Source organism: Bos grunniens, chromosome 21, assembly GCF_055505025.1.
Source record: "Bos grunniens cultivar Pamir isolate PY7600 chromosome 21, Bosgru_T2T1.0, whole genome shotgun sequence".
Lineage (NCBI taxonomy): Eukaryota > Metazoa > Chordata > Mammalia > Artiodactyla > Bovidae > Bos > Bos grunniens.
This window is the reverse complement of record NC_141185.1, coordinates 13249944-13277250: the sequence shown is the minus strand read 5'-3', so window position 1 is coordinate 13277250 and position 27307 is coordinate 13249944. Positions and strand designations below refer to the sequence as shown.

The following is a 27307-nucleotide window of genomic DNA, read 5'->3' as shown; positions in this document are numbered from 1 at the left end:
GTTGAAATCCAAAAGGTGCAAAAGGATGTACGGTATTTATTTCTGATCGTGCTGGGTCTTTGTTGATGCATGGCTTTTCTCTAGTTGTGGCAAGTGGGGGCTACTGTCTAGCTGCAGCGTGCAGGCGTCTAGCTGCAGCGTGCAGGCTTCTCACTGCAATGGCTTCTCTTGTTTCAGAGCACGGGCTCTAGGTATTCCATCTTCAGTATTTGTGGCTCCCAGGCTCTAGAGCACAGGCTCAGGAGTTGTGGTGCACGGGCTTCGTTGCTCCGAGGCATGTGAGATCTTCCTGGACCAGGGATGGAACCCATCTCGTGCATTGGCAAGTGGACTCTTTACCACTGAGCCACGAGGAAAGCCTGGCATCAGAGCACCTTAACGTGCACGTATCACAGAGATGCACAGGGCCTGTCCATCACCCTCGGTGACTTGGGTTCTTGTCCCCACTGCTTTCAGCTTCAGTCTCAGCCAGAAGTTGGTACCCCAAATTCTGTCTTCTCTAGTAACCACTTCCATGTTCAGTGAAATTTCCCAGGAGTTTTTAAGGGGGCGGAGGGAGGGAGGGAATGTCAGTGCTTTTTCACTGTGTGTGGCTATTATTGTAAGTATTATTGTGAAAAGTCTAGAATGGTGTCGGTCCATAGTAGATGCTCAATAAATTACTGGATGAATGAATGTATGATAATAACCTCAATGAATGTTTGCTGTATGTCAGGCACTACCCTCAACAATTCCGTAAGGCAGTAATGCTTATGTTTCCCATTTTAAATGTGAGGAAATTGGGACAGAATTGTTTGGTCATGTGCCAAGGCCACCATGCTGGGATTCCAACCCAGGCTGTCTGGTTCCCAAGCCCATGCTTAAACTGCTAGTCGACATACCCCTCAAGGCCTAATCGCACATAGCACTGGGGCCAGAATGGGTACCATCACCTATGAAGCAGGTTCTGACGGCAGTGGACAGTCCTAGCCTAGGCTGGGATTGGGGGAGGGAGGTCAGCAGGATGAGCAGGCTGACCTGCCCATCAGGCTGGGTTCAAGGGACTGGCTGGGGTATGGAAAGAGACTGGGACCCGTGAGCCAAAGGTTATAGAGGGAGAATGGAGGAACTGTCCCCCAGTTCTGGGAAGGCTGTGAGCATCAGGCAGGCAGCCCGGGAGGCAGGGCTGGGAGCCAGGTGGGCCTGACACACACCGGGCAGCAGAGGCCTGCAGCACACAGGTGTGGAAAGTTTGAAGGCCGTGGACCCACTCGATCCCTTGATGTGGGCTGTGACGTGCGAGCTGAGACAGCCAGACCTGTTCTCAGCACTTCCGGGGCCCGGAAGACTTGCTTGAGCTGACTTCCCCTCGGTGAGGCTGTGGGCAGGGGCCCTCCAAGTCTGGTCCCAGCTTCCCAGGGGGCACCCACCGAGGGTCGGGGGCTTAAGCTGCACCCTATGCCCTACCTCATCTCAGAAGGCCTTTTGGTCTCCCAGTGAGGAGACACCTAGGGAACTCTCTCACAACAGATCCCAGGCACCGTTCTTGGAGCCCCAGTGACTGTGGGAACCCATCAGGGCCTCATGCAGTTATCTGGCCCATGGAACTGGGCTGGAAGCATTGGTTGAGCATTTGCAGATTATATACATGTGAGCGATGCTGATTCTGCGACTAGCTGCCTCTCTTCCGTCTCCACGTGATTCCAAAGGCTGGGCCAGAGGTGGAACCAGGCGGCAGCTGTGGCTCAGCTTTCACAGGTCCAGGAAAAAGCATTTGGTGGAGCGGAAGCCACAGAGAAGCTGGCCTGGCTGCCTACCTTCTCTCAGACTGTCTGCTGGGCCAGAGCCAGTCTGGCTTGGCAGAGAGACTTCAGATGGTATGAGCTAGGGGTCTGCGCATCACGGAATGCATAGTGCTGGAAGAAACCCCAGTCTCAGGTCTCATCCACGCTCAGACAATGCATAGCCCAGTACCCAGCCTGTGGCTGACAACAGTAGGCGATCCCAGCAGACTTTCTCTACCGAGCCTTTAGTGTAATAGTCTGGGCAGCTGCTGCCCATCAACTGGAGTTCACAGGGAAATTCAACCTACTTGCCATTCCAAATCTACAGCAGTCTTCTCATTTTACTGAAGAAGCCGCTGAGCCTGGAGATGGGAAGTGAGTGAGTGGCCAAAGGTCTCAGCGTGAACAACACAACCAGACCATGGTCTCTTGAGTCTGAGCTGTGTCATTTCCTTTGTGTTGTCCCTGTTATCCTGATGAAAACAGTATCTACATGTAATTACTCATCTCCTAAGCTCTTTTTGTCTCCTTTCATCTCCACATTGTGATCCCAACCTCAGAATTCAAAAGAGTTGCCCATAGTTCCCCAAGAATGTTGTATATGTAGCTGCAGAAAAGCTGAGCTGTCTTAGGTCATGTTAACAGGAGTAGACTATCTAGATGAGAGAGGTGATGGTCATGCTCCTTTGTGAGCTGCTCAGACCACACCTGGGAGATTATTTCCTAGCTTGAGACTCTACATTTCAGAGGTAGAAAGACAGAAGGATACTCAGCACACTCAGGAGGATAAAAACAGTACAATGAAGGGGTTCAAAACCACTCCATAATTTATGGTCAATTGATTTTCAACAAGGGTGCAAAGAAAATTCATTGGGGAAAAAATAATCTTTACAACAGACGCTGCTGGGACAACAGGATCAGTTCAGTTCAGTTCAGTCGCTCAGTCGTGTCTGACTCTTTGCGACCCCATGAATCGCAGCATGCCAGGCCTCCCTGTCCATCACCAACTCCTGGAGTTCACTCAAACTCACGTCCATCGAGTCAGTGATGCCATCCAGCCATCTCATCCTCTGTCTTCCCCTTCTCCTCCTGCCCCCAATCCCTCCCAGCATCAGAGTCTTTTCCAATGAGCCAACTCTTCACATGAGTTTTAGCATCATTCCTTCCAAAGAACACCCAGGGCTGATCTCCTTTAAAATGGACTGGTTGGATCTCCTTGCAGTCCAGGGGACTCTCAAGAGTCTTCTCCAACACCACAGTTCAAAAGCATCTCCAAATGCAAAAGGAGGAGGTTGGACCCTATCTCACATTGTATGCAAAAATTAATTCAAAATGGAACAAAGACCTAAGTGTAAAAGAAGAAAACAGGGGTAAATCTTCATGATCTTGAACTAGATGTTGGTTTCTTAGCTATGACACAGAAAGTACAAGCAACCAAAGAGAAAATAGGTAAATTGGATCTCACCAAAATTAAAAACTTTTGTGTTTCAAAGGACACCGTCATCTTTTCATCAGGAAAATTAAAAGACAACCCACAGAATGGGAGAAAATATTTGCAAATCGAACACTTTATATAAGGCACTTAAACATAGGATATATAAAGAACTTACAACTCAATAATAAAAAGATAATCTAATTCAAAACAGGCAAAGAATCTGAAAAAAAATTTTTCTAGAGAATATGTACAAATCATCAATCATTAAGATTCTCAGTGTAGTTTTACATCAGAGAAATATAAGTCAAAATCACGATGAGACATTCACTGAACTTTTGTGATGATTGTCTCATGATGTGAGTTAGCCAGATCATTATTCTGTACACCTTACACTTATACAATGATGTATGTCAGTTATATTGCAGTAAAACTGGAAGAAAGAAACACAGTGAAATACAACTTTATACCCACTAAGATGGCTATAACAATAAAGATAGCTAATAACGGGGCTTCCCTGGTAGTCCAGTGGCTAAGACTCTGCGCTCCCAATGCAGGGGCCCTGGGTTCAATCACTGGTCAGGAAACTAGGTCCCGTGTGCCACAACTAAGAGTTCTCACACTGCCACTAAAGATCCTACATGCCTCAGCGAAGAGTGAAGATCCCACATGCTACAACTAAGATCCAATGCAGCCGAATAAATAACTAATAAATATTTCAAAATGATAATAACAAGTGTTGATAAGAATGTGGAGAAATTGGGACCCCCCCCTGCCCCGCACTGTCAGTGGGATGTAAATTCTTTAGCCATTTTGGAAAAACATCCTGGCAGTTCTTCACTTGCTAAATATAGTTACTGTGAAAGTTGAGCGATTCTTTGTGGCCCCATGGACTAAACAGTCCATGGAATTCTCCAGGCCAGAATACTGGAGTGGGTAGCTGTTCCCTTCTTCAGGGATCGAACCCAGGTCTCCCAGCTTGCAGGCGGATTCTTTACCGACTGAGCCACCAGGGAAGCCCAAGCCAACAGCGCCTAGTAGTCCCAGGAGTTCTCCCATCCAAGTACTAACCAGGTCCGACCCTGCTTAGCTTCCAAGATCAAATGAGATCTGGAGCATTCAGGGTGGTATGGCCGTAGACAGAGTTACCGTATGACCCAGCAATTCTAGTCTTAAGTATATACCCAAGAGAATTGAAAACAATGTCTCTACAGAAACTCATACATGAATATCAGTGGCGTTATTCATAAAGGCCCCAAAGCGGATCAACCCAAATATCCATCAACTAATGGGACAAGTACAAATGGTATGTGCATACAATGGATACTATTTGGTACTAAAAAGAAATGAAGCACTGGAGCTTCCCTGGTGGTTCAGTCGTAAAGAATCCACTTGCCAGTCCAAGAGACGTGGATCTTCTCGGGCTGAGAAGATCCCATGTGCCGTGGAGCAACTAAGCCTGTGTGCCACAATTACTGAGCCTGTGCTCTAGAGCCCAGGAGCTGCAACTCCTGAGCCCACGTGCCCTGGAACCCGTGCTCCGCAGAAAAGAAGCCCTCACACCACAACTAGAGAGTAGCCCCCACGAGCTGCAACAGGAGAAAAGTGCACAGCAGCAGAGACCCAGCATAGCCAAAAATAAATAAATAGAAAGGAAGAAAGGACTGATGCATTATGTAAGTCATGACAGCGTGAAAGTGAAAGGGTTAGTGGCTCAGTCATGTCTGACTCTTTGCCACCCCGTGGACTGTAGCCCACCAGGCTCTTCTCTCCATGGGCTTCTCCAGGCAAGATTACTGGAGTGAGTTGCCATGCCCTTCTCCAGGGGATCTTCCTGATCAGGGATCGAACCTGGGTTTCCTGGATTGCAGGCAGATTCTTTACTGTCTGAGCCACCAGGGAAGCCCAGGTGAACCTTAAAAACATGCCAAGTGAAAGAAACCAAACATAAAAGACCACATACTGTGTGATTCCGTATGGGAAATATCAGAAGGCAAACCTACAAAGACAGAAAATGGATTGGTGGTTGACACCGGCTGGGGCATTAGGAGGAATTGGGGAATGACAGTTAATGAGGACAGGATTCCTTGTTGGGATGATGAAGATATCCTAAAATGAATTGCAGTGATATTTGCATGATTCTGTGATTGTACTGAAAACTATCTCAGTGTACACCTTAAAATATTACTAGAAAGCAAAGCACTCCGTATGCAAATTCATGGAGACTGTGTGTAAACCAATGTGTGGCTCAGTGTCAGACACAGGGGAAAAGTTAAATGTTACCTGTAGGTGCCATAAGGAGAGGGGGGCTGATCAACCTGGAGAAGAGCTGACCCTAGGGCATCAGCGGAGATGTGTTGGCCTTCTCTGCATAGTTGAAGGGCTGCGTGGGGATGGGGCATGTTGTCCCTGTGGCCTTATAAGGGGTAGAAAAAGAAACAAGAGGAAGGATTCAGAGGAACAGATTTCATCCCAATAGAAATCGAGGACTGGTTCTCAGAATGACTTGCCCAGTGAGGTAGTGAGCTCCCTCACATTAGAGGTCTTCAAACAGATATAGCTACGTATTGTGATGGTATAGAGAGTTCCCAGTGTTAGGGGAACCTCTGAGGTAGAGGACAGCTGATAGGCTTACAAAGTCTTGTTCAATATTCAGAAATTTTAAGATAGTTGTTAAATCATCGATAACTTCTTATTAGCAATGATGGGAATACTTACAGCCATGGCAATCCTCATTCACTATACGTCAGGACTTTTTTTTTTGTCGTGGACAGGTGCTTAATAGCACGTCACTGATCCAAGCCAGCTGCTCCAACAGGTCTTTTGGAGTGCTTGTTACTCAGCAGAACGTGGGTCCATTCACCCACGTGCAGCGAAGTCAATCTACGAACACCAGCTTGTAGTGAAGGAAAGTACAGCATTTTCTGCAAGTGGCAAGCAAACAGCATGAGCAGTTAGTGCTCAAAAGGCAGACCCGAAGTTCCCAGTGGCTTTCAGGGAGAGGTTTTAAAGGCAATATAAGGTGAGAACAGCAGCTCAGGGACATTCTTCTGATTGGTTGGTGGTGAGGCAACAGGGTGATGTTTTGGGAATCTTCATCAACCTGGTTCCAGCCAGTCTGGAGTCTCTGTGCTCATGGTCAGCCATGTAGTGACCATCCTTTACCTGGGTGGCTGATGTTAGTTTCTGCAGAACAACTCAAAGATATGCATCAGACTGTTCTGCGTATCCCTTAGGGAGGGACTAGGACACTTTTTTTTAATCACTGGACTGCTAAGTTGTCATTGCTTTTCTTGATGGACTGCTGTCCTTTTGTTTCTACATTCCCTCGCTTCCCTAATTACTGACTACTTAAGTCTGCTCTTTGGAACTCAGGGAAGGCCTAGGAGATCAAAGCCTTTTTCTACAAACAAGAAACGGCACAGCAAGGGGCTTTTGTACCAAGGAAGGCCCCAAAGTGTCCTACTTGGTTTCGGTTCCCCCTTTTCTTTGATAAACCTCAATCCTGAGGGGAACAGGGGCAGGCCAAGAAAAGGAATCAAGTTTTGGATAAAGAGGTTAATCATAAACCCAGTGGGGCAACTCAGTTCCCGGGGGGCTTGGTTTCATGGTCATCCACCCCCAAAATTCCCAGATTCTCCTCCTTCACCAGTGGGTTCGCCTTCCCTGCCCTGTCCCAGGATCTGATGAGCCTTGACTTCTTCCATGAACGGTCATGAGCTCTTCATCTCATCTAGGAGTTACCACTTAGGTGTCTACTGTGGCTGAGTTCTTCCTTACCCTGTCCCATGACCTCTGAGGCAAGTGGTGTAGATGAAAGAATTAATCAATAATTGATCTAGGGGCTTCCCTGGTGGCTCAGCAGTAAAGAATCCGCCTGCCAGTGCAGGGGACTCGGGTTCAATCCCTGGTCCACGTGCTGTAGGACAACTAAGCCCATGCACCACAGCTACTGAGCCCACATGCCCAGAGCCTGTGCTCCGCAACGAGAGAAATCACTGCAGTGAGAAGCCTGAATGCTGCAACAAAGAGTAGACCCCGCTTGCTGCTACCGGAGAAGGACCTCGTGCAGCAACGAAGACCCAGTGCAGCCAGAAATAAATACGTCTTTTAAAAAATAGTTGATCTAGAAAGAAATGAACATTTTTATTTGCACCGACCTGAGCATTATAATCCAGGAGACTGTCTTTCAGAAAGCTCTGAGAATTGTTCCACCCTTTTAGAGGTCAGAGCCCAGGAATGAAGTTTTTGAGAAAAGGCCATAGTCAAGTTATTGACAGGTTACACAGTTCAGATCTGCACTACAAAGTGTGTAGCGGGTCATGGGTCCTCGTGGCCCCTTATAAAATTAAAGAAGGAATGTTGTCACCTAGGGAGGTTTGCTTAATGGGGTTGAACAACACACACTAAGGGGGAGGGAGGAGGCTCAAACCAGCAAGGAAAACATTTATGTTTAAATTTTCTCATCTCGGGCTTCCCTGGTGGCTCACTGGTAAAGAATCTGCCTGCCAATGCTGGGGACATGACTTTGATCCCTGGTCTGGGAAGATCCCACATGCCTCAGAGCAACTAAGCCCATTTGCCACAACTGCTGAGCCCACGTGCCACAACTCCAGAGCCTGTGCCCTAGGGCCCGTGCTCCACGACAAGAGAAGCCACTGCAATGAGAAACCCCTGCACTGCAGCTATTAGTAGAGAGTAGCCCCCATTCACCGCAACTAGAGAAAACCCCGTGCAACGATGACCCAGCACAGCCAAAAATAAATAGATCGGGTTATTTTAAATTTTCTCATCTTGCTCTAAAATATGAGTTTTAATTTCATCAGTGGCCTAGGCTCCCTGTTTACAGTGGGGGACACTGAGCCCAGAGTGGATGTTTGTTCATAGCACCGGGGCCTCGGAAGGAGTTCTCCCAGCTCCAGATACCTGCCGCCAGTCTTGAATGTTCCCGTTGGCATCTTCATCTTCACCTGTAGTCAGAACTCCAAGCTGTCACTCACTCTGGCATCAGCTGCTGCTCCTTGGCCCAAGTCTTGTGGCTGCCACAGTGTGGAGACACAGTCCCAGTGACCTTCTCTGGCTTCTGCTCTGCTGATGCAGCTGTCAGAAGATTTTCCTTAAAGTCCCCCAGGGCCTGATTCTTTGGATGGACTCATCTTGATTACCTTTCAACACAGGCCCTCAGGCTCCAGAACGGTCTTAAAAATGCCAAAGAAAACAAACAATGGGAGTCATTCCAGAGGAACTGGCCTGGCAGAAGGGACAGGCTTAGGTGTTCTTGTTGCAGAGAAGAACCAGTTCTGACTCCACCTTGGAACCGTTTCTTTGACTTTTTTTTCATTGCTGCTGTTGTTATGTGCATGCTCAGTCACTTCAGTCGTGTCCTACTCTTTACCACCCCATGGACTGTAGCCCTCCAGGCTTCTCTGTCCATGGGATTCTCCAGGCAGGATTACTGGAGTGGGTTGCCATGCCCTCCTCAAGGGTGTCTTTCCAACCCAAGGATCAAACCCGAGTCTCTTATGTCTTCTGCATTGGCAGGCAGGGTCTTTACCCCTAGGGCCACCATTGTAACAATACATAATGGCCTGCCTCAGAGGACCCTGCCCCTCTGCCTGACTGTTGGACTGTATGTGTGTGTAAGTCACTCAGTTGTGTCTGACTCTTTGCAACTCCATGGACTGTAGCCTGCCAGGCTGCTCTGTCCATGGAATTTTCCAGGCAAGAATACTGGAATGGGCTGCCATTCCTTTGTCCAGGGGATCTTCCCGACCCAGGGATGGAATCCCAGTCTCCTGCATTGCAGGCGGATTCTTCACCATCTGAGTCACCAGGCAAACTCAATTGTTGGACTAATTGTTAGCCTTTTGTTCAGCTTTTAGGAAGATAATCTGACCCTGCCCACCTGTGAACCGCTGCGGGAAAGAAGAGATTAACACACCCCTTCCACAGGCTGGCTATTCCGGAGATGTTTTGTAAGACTGATGGCCCTTTCTTTGTGTCAGTACTTCACTTCCTCATTGCTTCCCCCTCTCTGTTCTGCCTTTTGACTTTAGTTCCTCACTGCTTCTCTCTGGTTCTATAAAAGAAGCTGGCATCCAGACCCGACAAATGGTCATTTTGAGACATTAGTCTGCCATCTTCTCTGTCAGCCGGCTTTCTGATTAAAGGCATATTCCTTCTCTCAACACCTCGATTCATCGGCCTGTCTTGCAGCAAGCAGAGCGAGTTTGGACTCAGTAAAGTCCTAAGACCCCCACTCTACAACGCCTGGGCTTGTGGCAGGTTCTGGAGGACCTTGGGAGAAGATGCATGTTTCTGACATTTTAAAAATAAATAAGTCATTGCAGAACTGGCCAAAGCCTCCTTCACACAGTTCCCAGATTCCATTTTCTTCCAGCTCCTCAGAGGTCACCACTGTCCTGGATTTGGTGTGCCTGTGTATTTATAGAAAACATAGAACTATTGTGTACACTTTTACACTTTATATAAGTGTTTTCATTCCTTCTGTAATTTGCTTATTTTATTCAACATTGGAATTTTGTTTTGTTTGATTTTAAAACTTCTTAACTTTTTCTTTTAAAATAACTTCAGACTCCCAGAAAAGTTACTGGAGTAGTACAGTGAATTTCTGTATTACAGTCTTCAGTCAGATTTACCAATTATGAACATTTTATCACATCTGTTGGTTTTCTCTTCTTCACTTTTTCTGAACTGTGTGAGAGTAAGTTGCAAGCATTGTGCTTCTTTACTTGCATATATGTCTGTGAATATTTCCCAAACATGGACATTCTCTTACATAACCTCAGCACAAGGATCAATATCAGGAAATTAACATCAATGCAACTGACAGGATTTTGAGATTTCACCCAATAGCAATTGGTTCCTACCTTTTAGCAGCTGTGTGATAGTCCAGGGTGGAAGAATCACAACTTATTTATCATTTTCTCATGTCTGTTTCTCATGGATGGACATTGGTTGTTCCCATTTTCTCTCATTATTATCACTTGTCTCCTTATGCCTGTGTGTGTCCTGGGAGTGGGGCTGCTGGGGCCTGGCTACAGCACCCCTCTTTTAGATTTTGACAGTCTTTCAGAGCAGGTGCAACTGTTTCTGTTCTCATGAGGGTGCTTTTCCTCCTTGGTGTGCTGGTGGCATTCAGGGGGCTGAGCAATGGGTTCTCACCTATCCCAGGCCATTTCTCATGTTGGCATTCGTAGGAGAAACAGGGCAGGACCACATGTGTGGTTAGGCCAGCTAGAGTGGTGACATATGTGAGGTGTTCTTGGGTGCCAGATGCTGCTTCGTGCACATTACACGTGGCAGGGCTTACCAGCTCCATTGCACAGATGAGAAAACTGAGGACCACAGAGGTTAAACATCTCACCCTGGGTCACATGGCCAGATGTGGCAGGGCTGGGCCCGAGACTGCTTGAGTCCTAGTTTTCATCATGGGGCTACGTGGAATGTGAAATGACCACCACGTCTCTAATTGTAGTGAGAAAGTGGGTGGGGACAGCCATGAGTGACTGCCCCCCACCTCCCCAGGGCGTGTCAAGGCTCAGCTGGTTCTCCAGGATCAGACACGAGGAAAACACCCCTGGGGCCTCTGGACAGTTTTGCCCCAGCTTGAGAAATAGCTGTCACTTCAAAAGGAGGGAGGCTTTGGACTTCTGGAAGCTCAGCTTGGGCCTGGGAGCCCCACTGGGCAATTCAGTTATGGCTCTTAGAAGCTTGCTGTCAGTCACTCTCGGGATAATAGCAGTGTGCGCATCTCATCCTCTCCACTCCCGAGGGAAACCCCCTCGCCTGTTACACTTACTCCTCATTTCACAGAAGAGGAGACTGGAGGTGAGTGTGGCTGGACAGGCAATTAGAGTCAGTGCAGAGCTGGCTTGGCAGTGTGTGAAATGACCACCAAGCCGGCTCAGGAGATCCCAAAGCCACCAGCTCTCCACCCTACATGCATTTATGTGACAAACCAGTGTAAATCAAACACATTGATTTAAGATGATTTTAATCATAGAAGTAATGCATAATTGGCATAAAAATTTGAAACAGCCCCTCTGTGTGCACTTCTCAGAAATAACAGTTCTTAATCCAGTACTTTGGCCACCTCATGCTAAGAGTTGACTCATTGGAAAAGACTCTGATACTGGGAGGGACTGGGGGCAGGAGGAGAAGGGGACGACAGAGGATGAGTTGGCTGGATGGCATCATTGACTCGATGGACGTGAGTCTGAGTGAACTCTGGGAGTTAGTGATGGACAGGGAGGCCTGGCGTGCTGCGATTCGTGGGGTCGCAAAGAGTCGGACACGACTGGCGACTGAACTGAACTGAACTGAACTGAATGATGTCATACAGAGCCTTCAGGACATTATTTCTGTGTATGTTTATATTTCTCTGTCTCTGTGTTTATATAAATTCCAAATGGGTCCACAAACTTTGCTGCTTCTGCTGCTGCTAAGTCGCTTCAGTCGTGTCTGACTCTGTGCAACCCCAGAGATGGCAGCCCATCAGGCTCCCCTGTCCCTGGGATTCTCCAGGCAAGAACATTGGAGTGGGGTACCATTTCCTTCTCCAATGCATGGAAGTGAAAAGTGAAAGTGAAGTCTCTCAGTTGTGTCCGACTCCTAGCAACCCCATGGACTGCAGCCTACCAGGCTCCTCCATCCATGGGATTTTCCAGGCAAGAGTACTGGAGTGGGGTGCCATTGCCTTCTCTGCCACAAACTTTAATGAGCACTTTCTTTGCCAAGTACTATAAGGATACATATACATGGGAAGTTTTTAAAGTTTCTTCAAGAACTAGAGTAGTATAGAGGTTATTATCCCAGACTCTGGGTTCAGATTGTCCAGATTTGAAGCCCAGCTCTGCCACTTAGAGGCTGTGTGACCTTGGGCCTCCCTGATGGCTCAGCAAGCAAAGAATCCACGTGCAGTGCAGGAGCCCCAGGAACCTTGGTTTTGATCCCTGGGTGGGGAAGATCTCCTGGAGAGGAAATGGCAACCCACTCCAATATTCTTGCCTGAAAAATCCCCATAGACAGAGGAGCCTGGCGGGCTACAGTCCAAAGTATTGCAAAGAGTCAGACATGACTGAACACACGTGCACAACCTTGGATGAGTTGTTTAACCTTTCTGTGCTTCAGTGTCCTCATCTTTACATGAGACTACCAGGTAGATCGGAGAAGGCAATGGCACCCCACTCCAGTACTCTTGCCTGGAAAATCCCATGGATGGAGGAGCCTGGTAGGTTGCAGTCCATGGGGTTGCTAGGAGTCGGACACGACTGAGCGACTTCACTTTCACTTTTCACTTTCATGGATTGGAGAAGGAAATGGCAACCCACTCCAGTATTCTTGCCTGGAGAATCCAGGGACAGAGGAGCCTGTGGGCTGCCGTCTATGGGGTCGTACAGAGTTGGACACAACTGAAGTGACTTAGCAGCAGTAGCATCAGGTAGATATGTTAGTTTCCAAGAGCTGCAGCAGCAAGTCATCACGAACCTCCCAGCTATTGAGAATAGAAATGTATTTTCTCATGGTTCTGGAGGCCAGAAGTTCAAGACCAAGGGGTCAGCAGGGTTGGTTCTGTCTGGAAGCTCTAAGAGAATAGGGCCATGCCTCTCTGCAGCCTGTGGTGGTAGCCGTCAGTCCTTGGTGTTCAAAACTCCTAACTCTACTTTCTTCCCTGCCTTCTTGTATCTCTGTGTCTGTCTGGGGGGCTGCTGCATGCAGGACCTTAGTTCCCTAAACTAAGAATCCCTGCCTCCTGCAGTGGAAGCTCAGAGCCCTAACCACTGAAGCCAGAGGATTCCTCTGTGTCTTTCTATGAGAACACCTCTCATTGAATTTAGGGTCCACCCTAAATCCAGAGAGCTTCCCTGGTGGCTCAGACAGTAAAGAATCTGCCTGCAATGCAGGAAAGCTGGGTTTGATTCCTGGGTTGGGAAGATCCCCTGGAGAAGGGAATGAACCCACTCCAGTATTCTTACCTAGAGAATCCCATGGACAGAGGAGCCTGGCAGGGTACAGTTCATGAGGTCGCAAGGAGTCGGACACGACTGAGCAACTAACACTAAATCCAGAATGATGTCATCCTTAATTACATCTACAAAGATCCTTTTTCCAAGTGAGGTCACATTTGCAGGGGCTGGGTGCTAGAATTTGGATCAGTCTCTCTGGGGGACACAGTGCTAGCCACTCCAGTAGGCGTGAGGATGACTGTGTGCCACGGGCTATTGGGGATGAACAGGCACGTTGCTGCCCTTACTGGCATTTCCAGGGCCCGCCCCTCCCACCCTGGCTCCTCCATGTCGTCTGTGTGCTCACCCCCTTGTACAGAGTGATCGGGCCATCCCATGACACTGACTGCTGGGCCCAGGTCTCTTTCTCTCAGTAGACTCACTTGGTCCTGGAGTGGGGGCCCGGTCAGGACTGCGGGTGGGACAGAGCTGGCCTTTTCCCAGTCCTCCCCTTCCATCCCACACTGCCCCGCCACCCCCCGAGTTCCGGCCAAGTCTGCACAAGGGGGCCTTAGTTCTCCTTCCAGTGATGCGTCATTGGAACTTTCTGAGCTGCTTCCCCAGGGCCCACACAGGCAGCCCAAGGCCAGCACCCTTGTGAGCTGGGAACTAAGGGGCCTTCTCCCAGACAGGCAGCATCCAGCCAGGGCCCCGCACCCTTAGCTGACCCCACACCCAGGTGGGCCCCTCGGGTGGCCTCTCCACCCCAGAGCAGGGCTTTCCTTTCTCCTCACCAAGGTTTAATAGGCCCATGACTCAATGCAGGCAGCATGCCAAGGTGGACACACCATGCCAAGTCCCTCATTCCTCTGGATGCTGGTGAGAAGGTCCCCAAATAAGCCAGGATGCTGAGCCCAGGCCTGGTCCCTTTGGCCCAGGGCAAGGGTTTTTCCTGGTGTCTGGCCACCCTGCACCTGGGTGGGGCAGCCTGGGTGTCCTCGGACAGCCCACCCCTTGAATTGAAAGGCTGTTGGGACTGCTGATTAGAGCCGATCTGTTTCTCCTGTGCAAGCAGAAGGGAAACAAGTCATGGAAGGATTTCTCCTTTTGGTGGAATTGCCCTCAAGTGTCTGGGCTCATTATTTTGTGCTAACAGTGCCATTCATTACTCGGGGTTCCAGTGGCTGCCTTCGCAGAGCCCTCAGCTGGAGCTTGGCTGGTGAGCAGGAGGGTGTGGGTGCTGGGGTGGTTGACTGTGCCAGCAGATGACATATTGGCTGTCGCGTGGGCTCAGTGATGGTCCCTCAAAGTCAGAGCTGGTGTGGCCAAGCTGTTTAATGACCGTGATCATGGCAGTGCAACAGCCTGCATGATGCTGGCTCAGGGTGTTTGCACCTCTGCCATCCTGCTCGAGCCTGACAGTCCAGCCTGGAGCTCCAGCATCAGCTCCAGCATTTAATAGTCACAAGTGGGCATCCAGAGAGCTCAAGTGACCTGAGGCTCAAGGTCATCAGGGACTCAGAGGGTAAGGGGCGTCTTCCTGGCCCCATTACCCTTCCTTACTTGGCTTGGTCAGAGCAGGTGTCCCTGCCACTCTGTCCCTCCAGGGCTCTGCTGCTCCTGTGACCTGGTGCAAGGCCCAAACCTCCCCCAGACTCAGCTGCTCCTTCGCTAACTTACAGTCCTTGCTGTAGCCTTTGAAACTTAGAGTTTCCACTCCAAGCCTCCGATCCTACCAAGCCACCACTTAGAGGGCCCTGAGCAAACCCTTGTTACTTCCACCCTCGACCACCCAGAGGGGAAGGAGAACATTGAACAACTTGGACAATTCCTGGAAAGCAGCATCTTAAGAGCCTTTGGCCTCTTGAGCATTTAGTGTGAGTGGCCACACGTAGCCCCTTCAGTGCTCATGTCTGGAAGGTTTCTGCAGTAACCCCAGGTCTTATTTGTCTTTTCACCGGCACTAGCTGAGCTCAAGTTATAAAAAGGATCCTCCAAGTTATTTGTTTCTGTGCCCCGAAATTGGCTTTTTTGTTCACGTCAAGCCATGGTTCCCTGGCACTTGAACTTGAACTGGGCTCAGATATTGACTTGGGTCCAAGATGAGTGCAATACACAAAGGTGTGCCCCACTCGAAATGTGCTGGGTCCTAAAATCAAGGCTGCAATGTGGGAGAAGTATAGTGAGAAGAGGAAAATAAGAATTCCAATTAGCGAGTTGAAAAGAGAAACAGTAGCTAGCATTTCCTGAATTGTGTGCACTCTGCCAAGTTCTTGACAAATGTCCCATCAAATTTTCACAACTATCCTATGAAGTATTTTTATACACGTGAATAAATGGAAGCCCAGAGAAGTAAAGGATCTGGCCAGAGATCACACAAGCCTAGGGCTTGTAGTGCATCAGGCAGCCTTCTTCTGAATGGGCCCTGAAGGATGGGAAAACTTTATCCCCAGTGGTTTGTTATAAAAAATATACTAGACATACAGAAGAGTCAAAATAATTTTGGAGTAAGCACTTACCCTTGATGTTTTTGTTTATTCCTCTGTCTCTCCACCTTATTTTTTCTTCTGCATTTTGAAGAAACTTCTGGACACCCCAGAATATTTAGCACATATATCACTAACTAGAGTTCAGTATTTCTTTATGGTTCTTTTTTATTGTTTTGGTATAAAATTTGCATATAATAAAATGTAAATATACTTAGCTAAGTGTACCAGCTGAATTTCATATAAATGGATACACATCATATGTATTTTTTGGCATCTGGCTCCTTTCTCTCAGCAGTGTTTTTGAGGTTTATACACGGGATGGTGTATATCAGTGGTTCCTGTTCGTTGTTGAATATTTTCCCACTGTGTGAGGTACCCCCGTCTGTTCATTCTCTGATCGACGGATGTCTGGACCAGTTTGGGGCTATTAGGAATAAAGCTGATATGAACACTCAAGGAGAGGTCTTTTCCTTTTGCCTTTCTTTTGGGTACGTATCTATGAGTGGAATGTCTCAGCCACGGAGCAGGTGTATATGAAAGCTGACTTGAAAAGACTGCCTTTTTTCAAAGTGGTTGTACCAATTTGCATTCCCACCAATAAAGCATGCGCGTTCTGTTTACTTCCCGTCCTTGCCAACATGTGATGTTATCAGTCGTTTTAATTTTAGCCATCCTAGTGGTTGTGTCGTGGTATCTTGTTGTGGTTTTAATTTGCATTTCCCTAATGACTAATGATGTCGAGCACTTTTTACCTGCTTCCTGGACATGTCTTCTTCTTTGAAGCATCCTCAAAGCCCCTTTAAAAAATTAATTTGTGTGATCTCTATCAGATACATGCTTTGCAAATATTTGCTCCTAGCCTGTAGTTTGAGTCTTGAAGGGGTTTTTTTTTTTTTGAATCTTCGTTTTCTTCATGAGGTGTGTTCATGGGCACAAGTTTCAATGTTTATATGACTAACTTATCCATCTTTTCCTTTATGGTTCTTGCTTTCTGTGTCTAGTCTAATAAATGTTTGCCTCCCTGTTGAGAGGAAGTCACAGAGAATCTGGAGGTACTGCAGGTAGACAAAATAGCTGGAGCAAGAGTGTCAAGGGGGGATGTGCAGGTTTGCAGGGGTGGTGGACAGCGGCCTCCTTCTGTGGGCTGGGGGCTCCAAATGGGAATGCCTCCAGTATCAGGGACTGGATTGGACTCTTCCGTCAGTGGGAGCCATTGAGAGTTTTAGAGCGGGGCAGCGACATGATCACAAAAGGAGAGATGACACAGTCCCTTTGGTGCTGGAGCCTGGGGCAGAGTTTCTACTTGGTCACCCTGAAAGCAGCAGCCTGTACCTCAAGATGCAGGTGGGACTGCTGGGGGCTGGGGATAGGGGATTGGGTTCATCTCTGTGGGCCCAGAGGCCAGCCAGGCCCCACCACATCTTAACCAGTCCATTTCTTCTTGCCAAGAAAGCCCAGGGGCTGGTGAGAGCAAATTGCTAGCCAGAAGCCCAGGGAAGGTGCTTATATATGTGGATTTAGAGGCAACTCTCCAAGTAGATCCAGAATCCTTAGAGAGACACCCCCCCAGCCCCCTGGTCCCTGACCTCACCTTCTCCCACCCTCACCCTTCTACCTCCTGCCACCCCCAGGCTTCCTCGTGGTTCCTCCTGGACCAGGCAGCTCAAGCCTGCTGCTCGAGGCCTTTGGTGCCCCTGAGTCTGGAATCTTTTCCCCAGCTGTCTGCATCCAGATGTTACTCAGTCTTTTCAATGAGGGCTCCCCTGACCCCAGCCCTTTGCTTGCCTGGCCAGTGCTCAGCACCATCTAACACCGCAAGGCACCCCTTCACCTTGTCTGTGGCCTGACTCCTCTTCCAGAGATGAGGGGTTTTTCTCATTTTTAAACTGTTTTGTTCTCTGCTCTAACCCAATGCCTGAAACAACATCTGGTGTGTTCAGGCCCTCAGAAAATATTCATAGTATAAATGAATTCAAGGCGAACTTTCTCATTTCTTTCAAAGTTTGTTTGATCTTGGTTCCACAAGAGAAAATGGGGACCCTTGTCCCGAAAGTCCAGGTCCTGCCTAGGCCACCTGGCAAATAGAGGAGTCTTCCAGGCCACTTCTCCCCATTGTACAGATGCAAAAACTGAGGCCCTAAGAGGGAACAGATGTTCTCACAGGCTTCACTAAGCAACCTAAGCCTAGTTAGTGGCAGAGAGGAAGTGGGAGCCAATTGCTCTCCCTCCAGTGGCTGTTAGAGTCCTAATTGGCCTCTGAGGGGAAGCCTGGGGCCAAGCAAGAAGATTTTAGGATGATTATAAAGCCTTTTGGTGCCAGAAGATATTTTTGTGCTTCCAAGGAAGGCTAGAAGAACCTAGAAGACCAAGAATGTGTATTTCTGGGTGATTCTGGCCTCCGCTGTCTTTACTGCTTTCCCAGAGGAGATGTGGACCATACTTCGGGGTCTGGGAAGAGGTCATGTCCGAATGAGCTGGGCTGCCCTGCTCTCAAACTCTAAATGAGACCCAATTCCACAGCCTGTAGATGCCCCCCAGCTGCCCCTCCCAGCCCCATGACACCTGCAGCTGCCTGGACACTCCTGTTGGCCTGGTGACCTGGCACACTCTTATGTGGACCCAGAGGAGAAATTCATAAGAACCCCTGACACACGCAGCTTCCAGGGAGGGAGGGCGGGCTTCTAGAAGGATTTAGGAGTGAGGAGCATCAGAAGAGGGAATTTTCAGTACACTGCCTTTGCTGGATCTCTCACTATACATATCCTTCTAGTCTGGTCTCTGCAAAATCCAGCACAACTGGACCCATTTAACCTCACTTTCCCAGCCTCCCCACCACCCAGAGAACCGCCAGGACCCCTGCCCTCCCCTCTAGGGAATGCTGTTCTCTCATCAGGACTCCTGGGTCCCCCATGTCCTCTGACCTCAGCAAATGGTTCCACTTTTCTGTGCCTCTAGCAGGGCTCATCCTACCCCACCCCCCAGGCAGCTCCTTAACAGCAGATGCCACCCTGATCTCTGGTGCCCGTCGCCAGCATCTCAGGGATACAGGATGAAGGAGAGGCACCAGCTGCATCTCCCTGGTTTTATAACTGCCCCTTTCTATCTGATTAAGGTTTTCACCCCTGGGAAGTCCCTGGTGGTCTGGTAGCATAGGACTCCATGCTTCTACTGAAGGGGGCACAGGTTTGATCCCTGGTCAGGGCGCAGCTAAAAAACAAACAAACCCTGAGAGATTTCGTTCCTCAGGTAGCAGGCAAACAGACCACACAGCCCCACCCTACCCCCGACTCAGAATTTGAGGCACCAAGATGCTCTTCCTCCTTTTCTGGAATCAAATTCACGTGCGTGTGTGTGTAGGGGGTCGGGTGGAGCAAGCGTGTTGTGGAGAGCCTGGAATCTCTTGGGCCGGTCTTCTACTTGCCCTGCCATTTCTCAGGCCTGTGATGTTCCTCCTTTCCCAGGGGCCCTGACCTGTTACATCCTCATCCTGAGGATTGGCTGGGAGAGAGACAGGGAAACCTGGAAATGTCTGTATCAGCACATCTAACCAAAATATAACGCAAGCCCCTTATGTAGTTTTACACTTTCTGGTAGTCACACTAAAAAAGGAAAAAGAAAGAGGTGAAATTAATTTTAATGATGTTCTATCTCAGTATGTCCAAAAATGATCATTTCAATACACAATCAGTGTAAAATATTATTAATGAACTATTTTGTGGTCTTTTTTTTTTCATACCAAGTCTTTGAAGTCCTGTGTGTATTTTACACTTACAGTGCATCTTAGTTCAGACAGCTCAAGAGTTGGTATGACTGGTGGCTATCATACTGGACAGCACAACTGTCTTGATCTGGGTGATGGTTACTTGGGTGCAGACATATGTCAAAGTTTGTCTAATTGTATATTAAAGACTAGTGCATTTTACTGTATGTAAGTTACACTTCAGTTAAGAAGTTGTTGTTGTGTTTTTTTAATTCTCTTCAGGTCTGTGCTCAGATGCCATTGTTTTCATGAACCCACCCTGGGTTGGAATTGGCTCCTTCCATTGCACTGTCCTCCTGCTATGTTAGTCTGATCTTGTGCTACAGCTCTTTGTTTCTGTGTATGTCTTACTCATTTTAAATGCCTTAAGGTGAAGATCATGGTTTGTCCATTTTTTAATTCCCCCAAAGGCCCTGGCTATGCAGATGCTGAATAAGCAAGCATGATTTATTCAATCCAATAAGAATTGAATCCCCATTTGTTGTCAAGTCCTCTCTGGACCTGCGTCAGGATGCGCTGATCATTCTATTCTGTTCGCAGTCCTATTCCAGATGTTGGCAAAGGAGAAAGACAGGAAGAGGAGGAGGAAGATGGCGTGGGGCCCGGCCTGCCAGGCACTCTGAAGAACTGCCTTCCTCGCCGGGACTTCAGCGTCCTGGAGAAACTCGTCAAGACATGCCCAGTGTGGCTGCAGCTGGGTCTGGGCCGGGTGGAGGCGGCCAGGATCCTACACCGGGAGGCGGCCGGGGTGAGTGGGGTGGTCTCTCCACCTCGTGGCCGGTGGGCGGGTACAGCTGTAAGGAGCTGCTCCAGCTCCCACGGAAGTAGCTGCCCTCTGCCTGCACGTTTGCTCTCTTCTTAGGATTATCAGCGTTCCAACCAGAACTCAGGATTGAGGGACTGTTGGGCCGTCTGGTTTCTGCCTTGGAGAGCAAGTGTCCCGCTGCCGAGCCTCGGGCAGCGTGGCCAGCGGGGTGTGTCTGGACACTTGGGTGTCCCAAGCAGGACTGGCACTTCGAGAACTCAGCCAGGCATCCAGGGACTAGAGAGTATCAGAGCCCGAGGAACCCGAGAAATCATTTTACATCTGCCTTATTTTACATGTGAGGACGAGGGGCTGTGTGATAGAATTGAAAGGTTTCTCTTGTTTGAGTGGTTTTTTTTTTAGTGGGGGGGTTTTGAGTCAGGCTCTGTGAGTTGGGAAATGGCTTAAATTTTCTGAACCTCACTTTTCTCTTTGAAATGGGGCCATTAATAGTATTTTCCTCCCCATGGTATAAACATCACAGAGGAAGATAGATAGGTACATGATAGAATATGAGTCAGAGCTCATCAAATCCCACCCACCCTCCACCACCCCCGTACATGCTACTTCCTTTAAATTTTTAGAATTTGTTTAATTTTAAAAGCGATATATATATATATATATATATATTTACTGTAAAAAAAAATCAAGCTGGACAGAAATGATAAAGAAGTAAAGTGTCTGATAAAGGTCTTTGCCACCTACTCTTTTTCCACCTACCCACTACACAGAAGTCTTTTTTTGTTTGGGGCTTTTTAAAATTGAGGTGAAATTCACATAACATAAAATTAGCTTTTTTCAAGTGAGCAATTTAGTATGTTCACAAGGTTGTGCAAGCAGCACTTCTGTCTAGTTCCAAAATATTTCATTGCCCCAAGATAAAGCCCCATACCCATTGAGCAGTTACTCCCTATTCCTTCTTCCCCTGGCCCCTGACAGCCACCGGTCTGCTTCCAGAAGTCATTTTTGCTGAACGTGTGTGTCTGGTTCATCTCGAGTTCAGACCCCCACATCTGTAATAGCTAGCATTTCCTAAAGGGTGAAAGGGTTAGTTGTTTAGTCATGTCCAACTCTTTGCGACCCCGTGGACTGTAACCCGCCAGGCTCCTCTGTCCATGGGAATATCCAGGCAAGAATACTGGAGTGGGTTACCATGCCCTCCTCCAGGGGATCTTCCTGACCCAGTGATCGAACTCAGGTCTCCTGCATCGCAGGCAGATTCTTTACCATGTGAGCCTTGAGGGAAGCCATTCACCAAGCACTTACTGTATTCTGGGCACAGTTTAAGTTCTCCAGTGCGGGTTATCTTCACAGCAGCCCTCTGAGATGGATGTTACTATTATGCCCATTTTACAGATAAAGTAACTGAGATACCATGCAGTTGAGTGTCCCCAGGTGGACACAGTGAGCCAGTGCCCGAGCTGGCATTTGAACCCAGGTGGCTGGGGAGCTCCCATGTACAGGGTTTATTTGACACAGATAGAATCACATCTTTCAGCCATTTGTGTTGTTCTCACCTTCAGTGTGGTGTGCATCGCTACGCTCTGGGGAATAGTCCAAGCTCCTAAACACAGGAGACTCAGGTGGATAGTGGATTCATTTACCATGGACTGGATAAAAATCCATCAACTTGGCAATTGTACCTGAACTTTGGAATTACTGGAACTTATGGAGAAGACAGTGGCAGAGGATAAGATGGTTAGATAGCGTCACTGACTCAATGGACATGAAATTGAGCAGAGTCCAGGAGATAGGGAAGGACAGGGGAGCCTGGCGTGCTGCAGTCCATGAGTCACAAAGAGTTGGACACGACTTAAGGACTGAACAACGGCAGCGACAACAACATGAGGCCTCTAGTAAGCCCCACAGAGGCCCCTGCCATAGTGAGTGGGGCCCATATCGGCCTGAAGACCAAGCAGAATCCGAGGGAGCAAAGGGAGGCTGCCCCCAGGTATGAGGTAGGTGCCCTGTGAGCCTTCCCAGCCCCACCACAGCACCAGATCAGCCTGGCAGGGTTAGAGGGGGCAGGCAGGGAGACTACAGTCCTCAGGAAAACTAGGTTTGTTGTTTCATTCCTCCCCCACCTAAAGGCTTTCCGTTTTGAACTGACTGAAGGCTTCAGAGCAGATGATGAAACTGCATAGAAAATAAAATTGGAGACTCACACCAGCAGGTGTTCCGGTCAGCATTCCCAGGCTGCAGGCCTGGTTGGTTATCCACTCTCCTATTAGGATATGAGGGGAGGATGTAGCTGAAAAACAGGCCCAAGTGCAAGGTTGCAATGCTGAGGGTGGCCGTTTTCTGGACCTTTCTGGGTCATCAGGAGAGGTGTGTCCAGCCTGTGTGTAGATGGAGGTGGACCAGAGAGTGAGGACCCATCCCAAGGCGAACTGCATTGGGTGTAAGTCATGCCCACTTCATCAAATGGTTCAGTCCTCAAAAAGTTTGCGATAAACCCTACTCAAAACAATAGTAGTGGTCTGTGTGGAGCATGCTTATTAATGTCAGGCCCTGTATCAAATACAATGAGATTGTCATCTCATTGAATCGTCGCAGCAGTCCTGCGAGGTGGACTCTGCCATGATCCTCATTTTACAGATAATGAAACTGAGGCTGGAGGGGAACTGCCCTTGTTTGTGCTTCCCAAAGGCAAAACCTCAAAGGCTTCCCAACCTGAGGGTTTGATTGCAAGTGGTTTATTTGGGAGGTGACCCTAGCGACCACAAGTGGGAAAATAAGACAAGAAAGTGGAGACAGCTAATAAAATCAACCCTAACCCTAATAAAGGGCTTCCCTTGTGGCTCAGCTGGTAAAGAATCTGCCTGCAACGTGGGAAACCTAAGTTTGATCCCTGGGTTGGGAAGATCCCCTGGGGAGGGGAAAGGCTACCCACTCCAGTATTCTGGCCTGGAGAATTCCATGGACTGTATAGTCCGTGCAGTCATAAAGAGTCGGACACGACTGAGTGACTTTCACTTTCACGTTCATGCAGGTTACCCCAGGACACATGGAGCTGGCTTCTCCTGGGGCACTTTGGGGGCCAGGGCAGAACACATATCTCAAGGTCATTCCCCCCAGAGGGCTGAGGGAGCTGGTGTTATTGACCAACTCCTGAGAGCCGTTGGTTCCAGGCAGTGGGGGGTGATGTTTCATGTTCCCAACACCTCCCTTCTGCTCTCAGTATGAGAAGCTCTGACTCTGGCCAGAAATAGCCAGTGGGCAAAGAGATGCCAATCTGGCTGTTGGAAGCAGGGCTGGGGTCTGCTAAAAAGAGTGGGTGGGACCCAGCAGCATCTGCCACTGGAAGTGAAGTCACCTGTCCAGGGTCACATGGGTAGTGAGTTACAGGGCTGAGATTTGACCCCAGTCCTAGTTAAGCCAGAGCACACCCCTCACAAGGGTGAAAGTTAGTAGCAGGAAAGAAAAAGAAGTGACTTTCTGAGCTCAACCAATACCAGATGGGTGTGGGTATGAGACATGTACGAAGATGGGTGAGCTATGACCTTAAACACATATGAAGATGGATGAACTATGATCTTACCACTGTTTTCTCAGAGTGTCTGGGAGGGCGAGTTCTGTGCGTGGATGTGAATGAGATGGCACGGGGAGGAGATGTCTAAGTGCTATGTGAAAGGTAGGACAGCGAGGGACCTGGAAGAGGGAGGGAACATGTCCGGGTGGGCTGATCCAGGCAGACTTCCTGGAGGAGGCAGATGCTGAGCCCTGTGTCCAGAGCCTTGAATCTGATCCCAGGAGTGAGACCACAGGCTACTGTTAAGACCACAGGTTGGGAGATGGAGGAGGTCAGCTGGGCCCTTCCCACTGCTGCCCCCTTACTGCCCCCTCCGTGGCCACAGGGATTGGGGCAGCCCTGGGGACCATAGAACTGAAGGAGACACCTTCTGTTCACTTCTCTGCCCTCACCCCTTCTTCTCCCCTTGAGCTTCTGTATTTTCAAGCAGAAAGCAAAGCCCTGAGGCCCGTGCCCTGATACAAACTTGTCCCACTTTTACCCAAAGTTGTTCTTTGCATGATCTTATTAGATTCTCACAGTGACTTCTTTCTGGTCCGTGTTATTGGCATTTCCATTTCCAGATAAGAAAATGAAGGCACAGAGAAGTTAAGTCACTTGCCTGAGGTCACACAGCTAGAAAGTGCAGAGTCTGCACGGTGTGATCTGCAGGGATGCTGGGAAGGCCCTTTGCTGTATAGTATCACTCTCAGGGAACTGTCTGAATTTCCATCAGTGCAATGGCTTCATAGTTTTTAAAGATACAGACACTGAATAGCCCCCAGGCTGTGAGAATTCAGAGGGTCCTCAGAGATCACACGGCCCACGCCTTCACGACACTGGTGAGGGACAGTGCTTCATCAAGTCTGGGGCCAGTGGTCAGGAGACTGGAGATTCCGCCCCTTTGTCCCAGTTATCTGTATGACCTTGACCACATCCCCACCCACTTACCCCCACCCCCGTCCAGTCCCTCCCCATCTCCTGCAGCCTGCGTCTCTGATAAGGTGCTGGGAACATATTGGCCCATTTTTGATTTGCATGGACTCAGAGCAAGGCAGTCAAAAGCCACCTTTATTCATTCTACACCCAAAGGGTGGGGTGTTTTTTCTTTTAGTTTTATTTTAGAAGTCTTCCGTTTACAAAGAAGTTGCCAAGATGGTAAAGAGAGTTCCCTTGTGTACTTCTCACCCAGTTTCTCCCACTGTTAACATCTAACATTAGTCTGGTACATTTGTCACAGTTAGTGAACCAATATTGCTACGTTATTATTAACTAACACCCACAGTTGTATTTAGATTTCCTTAGTTTTTACCTAATGTCATTTTATGTTTCCAGGATCCCCTCCAGGGCACCACATCATATATACTCAGTCTTCTTAGGCTCCTCTTGGCTGTATGTTTCTCAGACTTTCTTTGTTTTTGACAATCTTGACAGCTTTGAGGAGCACTGGTCAGGCGTTTTGTAGAATGTCCCTTACCTGTGATTTGTCTGATGGTTAGATGGGGATTCCCTGCTGGCTTAGATGGTAGAGTGTCTGCCTGCCGTGTGGGAGTCCTAGGTTCGATCCCTGGGTCGGGAAGATCCCCTGGAGAAGGGAATGGCAACCCACTCCAGTATTCTTTCCTGGAGAATCCCATGGACAGAGGAGCCTGGTGGGCTACAGTCCATGGAGTCACAGAGAGTCGGACACGACTGAGCGACTTCCCTTTCACTTTCACTTAGATGGGGGTATGGGTTTGAGGGAGGAAGATCCCAGAGCCAAAGTGCCATTCTCATCCCATGGTGACTAAGTACGTATTATCAACATGACGTCACTGTGGATGTTGACCTTGATCACCTGTCAGGTTCCACTGTGAAGTTACTCCTTCCCCTCCCCCTTCCACACCGTCCTCTTTGGAAGGAAGTCACTCTACACAGCCCACACTCAGGGAGTGGGGACATGTGCTCCCCCTCCCTGAGGGTAGAGCATCTATGTAAATTATTTGAAATTCTTCTGCACAAAGGATTTGGCTCTTCTCCTCTATTTATTTATTCAATCAGCTACTTTATCAGTATGGACTCACGGATATTTATTTTATGCTTTGAGTTATAACTCACTGTTGTCATTGTTGTTTAGTTGTTAAGTCATGTCCATCTCTTTTGCAACCCTGTGGACTGTAGCCCACCAGGCTCCTCTGTCCATGGGATTTCCAAGCAAGAATACTGGAGGGGATTGCCATTTCCTTCTCCAGGGCTCCAGCGGATCTTCCCGACCCAGATCAAACCTGCATCTCCTGTACTGGATTCTTTACCACTGAGCCACCAGGGAGGCCCAATATAGCCTCAAACTACTATAATTATTTTGTTGCTCAAATTGTTTCAACCTTGGCCACCGGGAGCTCTTTCAGTTGGTTCCTGTGTCCCTTTTGACGAACCCCCATCTTTCTGTGTGTGTTTTACCTATTTGTTTGTTTGGAGCACTTCCTCACTTTCTTACATTACAAGATGCTCCAGACTATCTTATGTATTTCTTGCCCTCGTTCTAGGCTCAGCCATTTCTCATTGGAGAATAATGCTAGAAACTAAGATCTGGGCACTCAGTGTTGCTACTGGAGTGTCATTGCTTCTAGACTTCAAGGTGGTCTTTTAATGAATGAAACCTCTTGCGAGATTGCTTTATGTAGTGAGGGGTTAGCAAGAGTTGCAGTAACCTGAGTTGTGATATGGACCAGCCACATTCAAGGCATCTTCCTCTACTGTGGGCCAAGGATACCAATTCCATTCAATATTAGTTTGGCAAAAGCATCAGAGAAGCCGCTTTTCTCCCCTTCAGGGTGCTAGGACCAGGGAAGAAGACACAGCCAGCAGGTCTGCTGTGTTGCCAAGTACTATCTCTCATCTTTCCAACAGCCCTGCAGAACAGGGGGCGGGCTCTCTATTTATTTATTTTTAATTTTTATGTTTTGGTCACACTGTGTGGCTTGCAAGATATTAGTTCCCCAACGAGGGATCAAACCCGGGCCCCTGCAGTGAAAGCACCAAGTCCTAACCACTGGACCACCAGGGAATTTCCGGGGGCTCTCTATTTTATCAGTGAGGAAACTCACTGATAAATATGGCTACTAAGTGATAGCCCTGAGTAATATGGCTACTAAGTGATAGAGTGTGATTTGCACTAACTGCCTTCAAAGACTTAAAAATAAAAAACCACAGTGTCTCAGCCTCATCCCCCAAAATGCAGATTTCTTTGGTTTAGAGTGGGGCTCAGCCATCAGCATGGTTTCAAGTTCCCTCGGTGATTCTGATGTGCAGCCAGGATTGAGAAACCCCGCTCCTTGCCAGGCTACAACCTCGTTGTATATAACGAAGGTGGGCTGCATGTCCAGACTGGGCTTCGGCCGCCGGATCCCCAACCTCCACGGGCACAGATGCCCCTGCATTTGTGGGCTCCACAAAGAACTAGCCACTTCTGTTCCAGCCTTGAAGAGCATGATTGGAAAATTTCCCCAAGCAACTGGAAAATAGTCCTAAAATAACAAAAGTGGAAAAGCAGACAGCTCTGGATTGACCGGGCCAAAAAGGGATAGTAAAAACAAAACC

The 27307-nt window shown here is 48.4% G+C and overlaps 1 protein-coding gene, 1 long non-coding RNA gene and 1 pseudogene across 2 annotated transcripts in view; 1 reads left to right on the top strand and 2 right to left on the bottom strand.

Moving 5' to 3' along the window:
- The window catches only part of RIN3 (Ras and Rab interactor 3), a 136251-nt gene that overhangs the window by 21687 nt on the left and 87257 nt on the right, over positions 1 to 27307 (top strand). The window contains exon 2 of the mRNA XM_086363179.1: positions 19953 to 20160. Within this exon, the coding sequence (XP_086219305.1) occupies positions 19953 to 20160 (208 nt within the window). The remainder of the gene's footprint in view (positions 1 to 19952; positions 20161 to 27307) is intronic.
- On the bottom strand, positions 3020 to 5607 carry LOC147349115 (uncharacterized). Its single transcript, XR_015149454.1, has 2 exons — positions 5479 to 5607; positions 3020 to 3108 (listed from the first exon to the last, which is right to left on the bottom strand). It is a non-coding gene; the product is annotated as an uncharacterized LOC147349115 (long non-coding RNA).
- On the bottom strand, positions 4218 to 4336 carry LOC147349116 (5S ribosomal RNA; annotated as a pseudogene).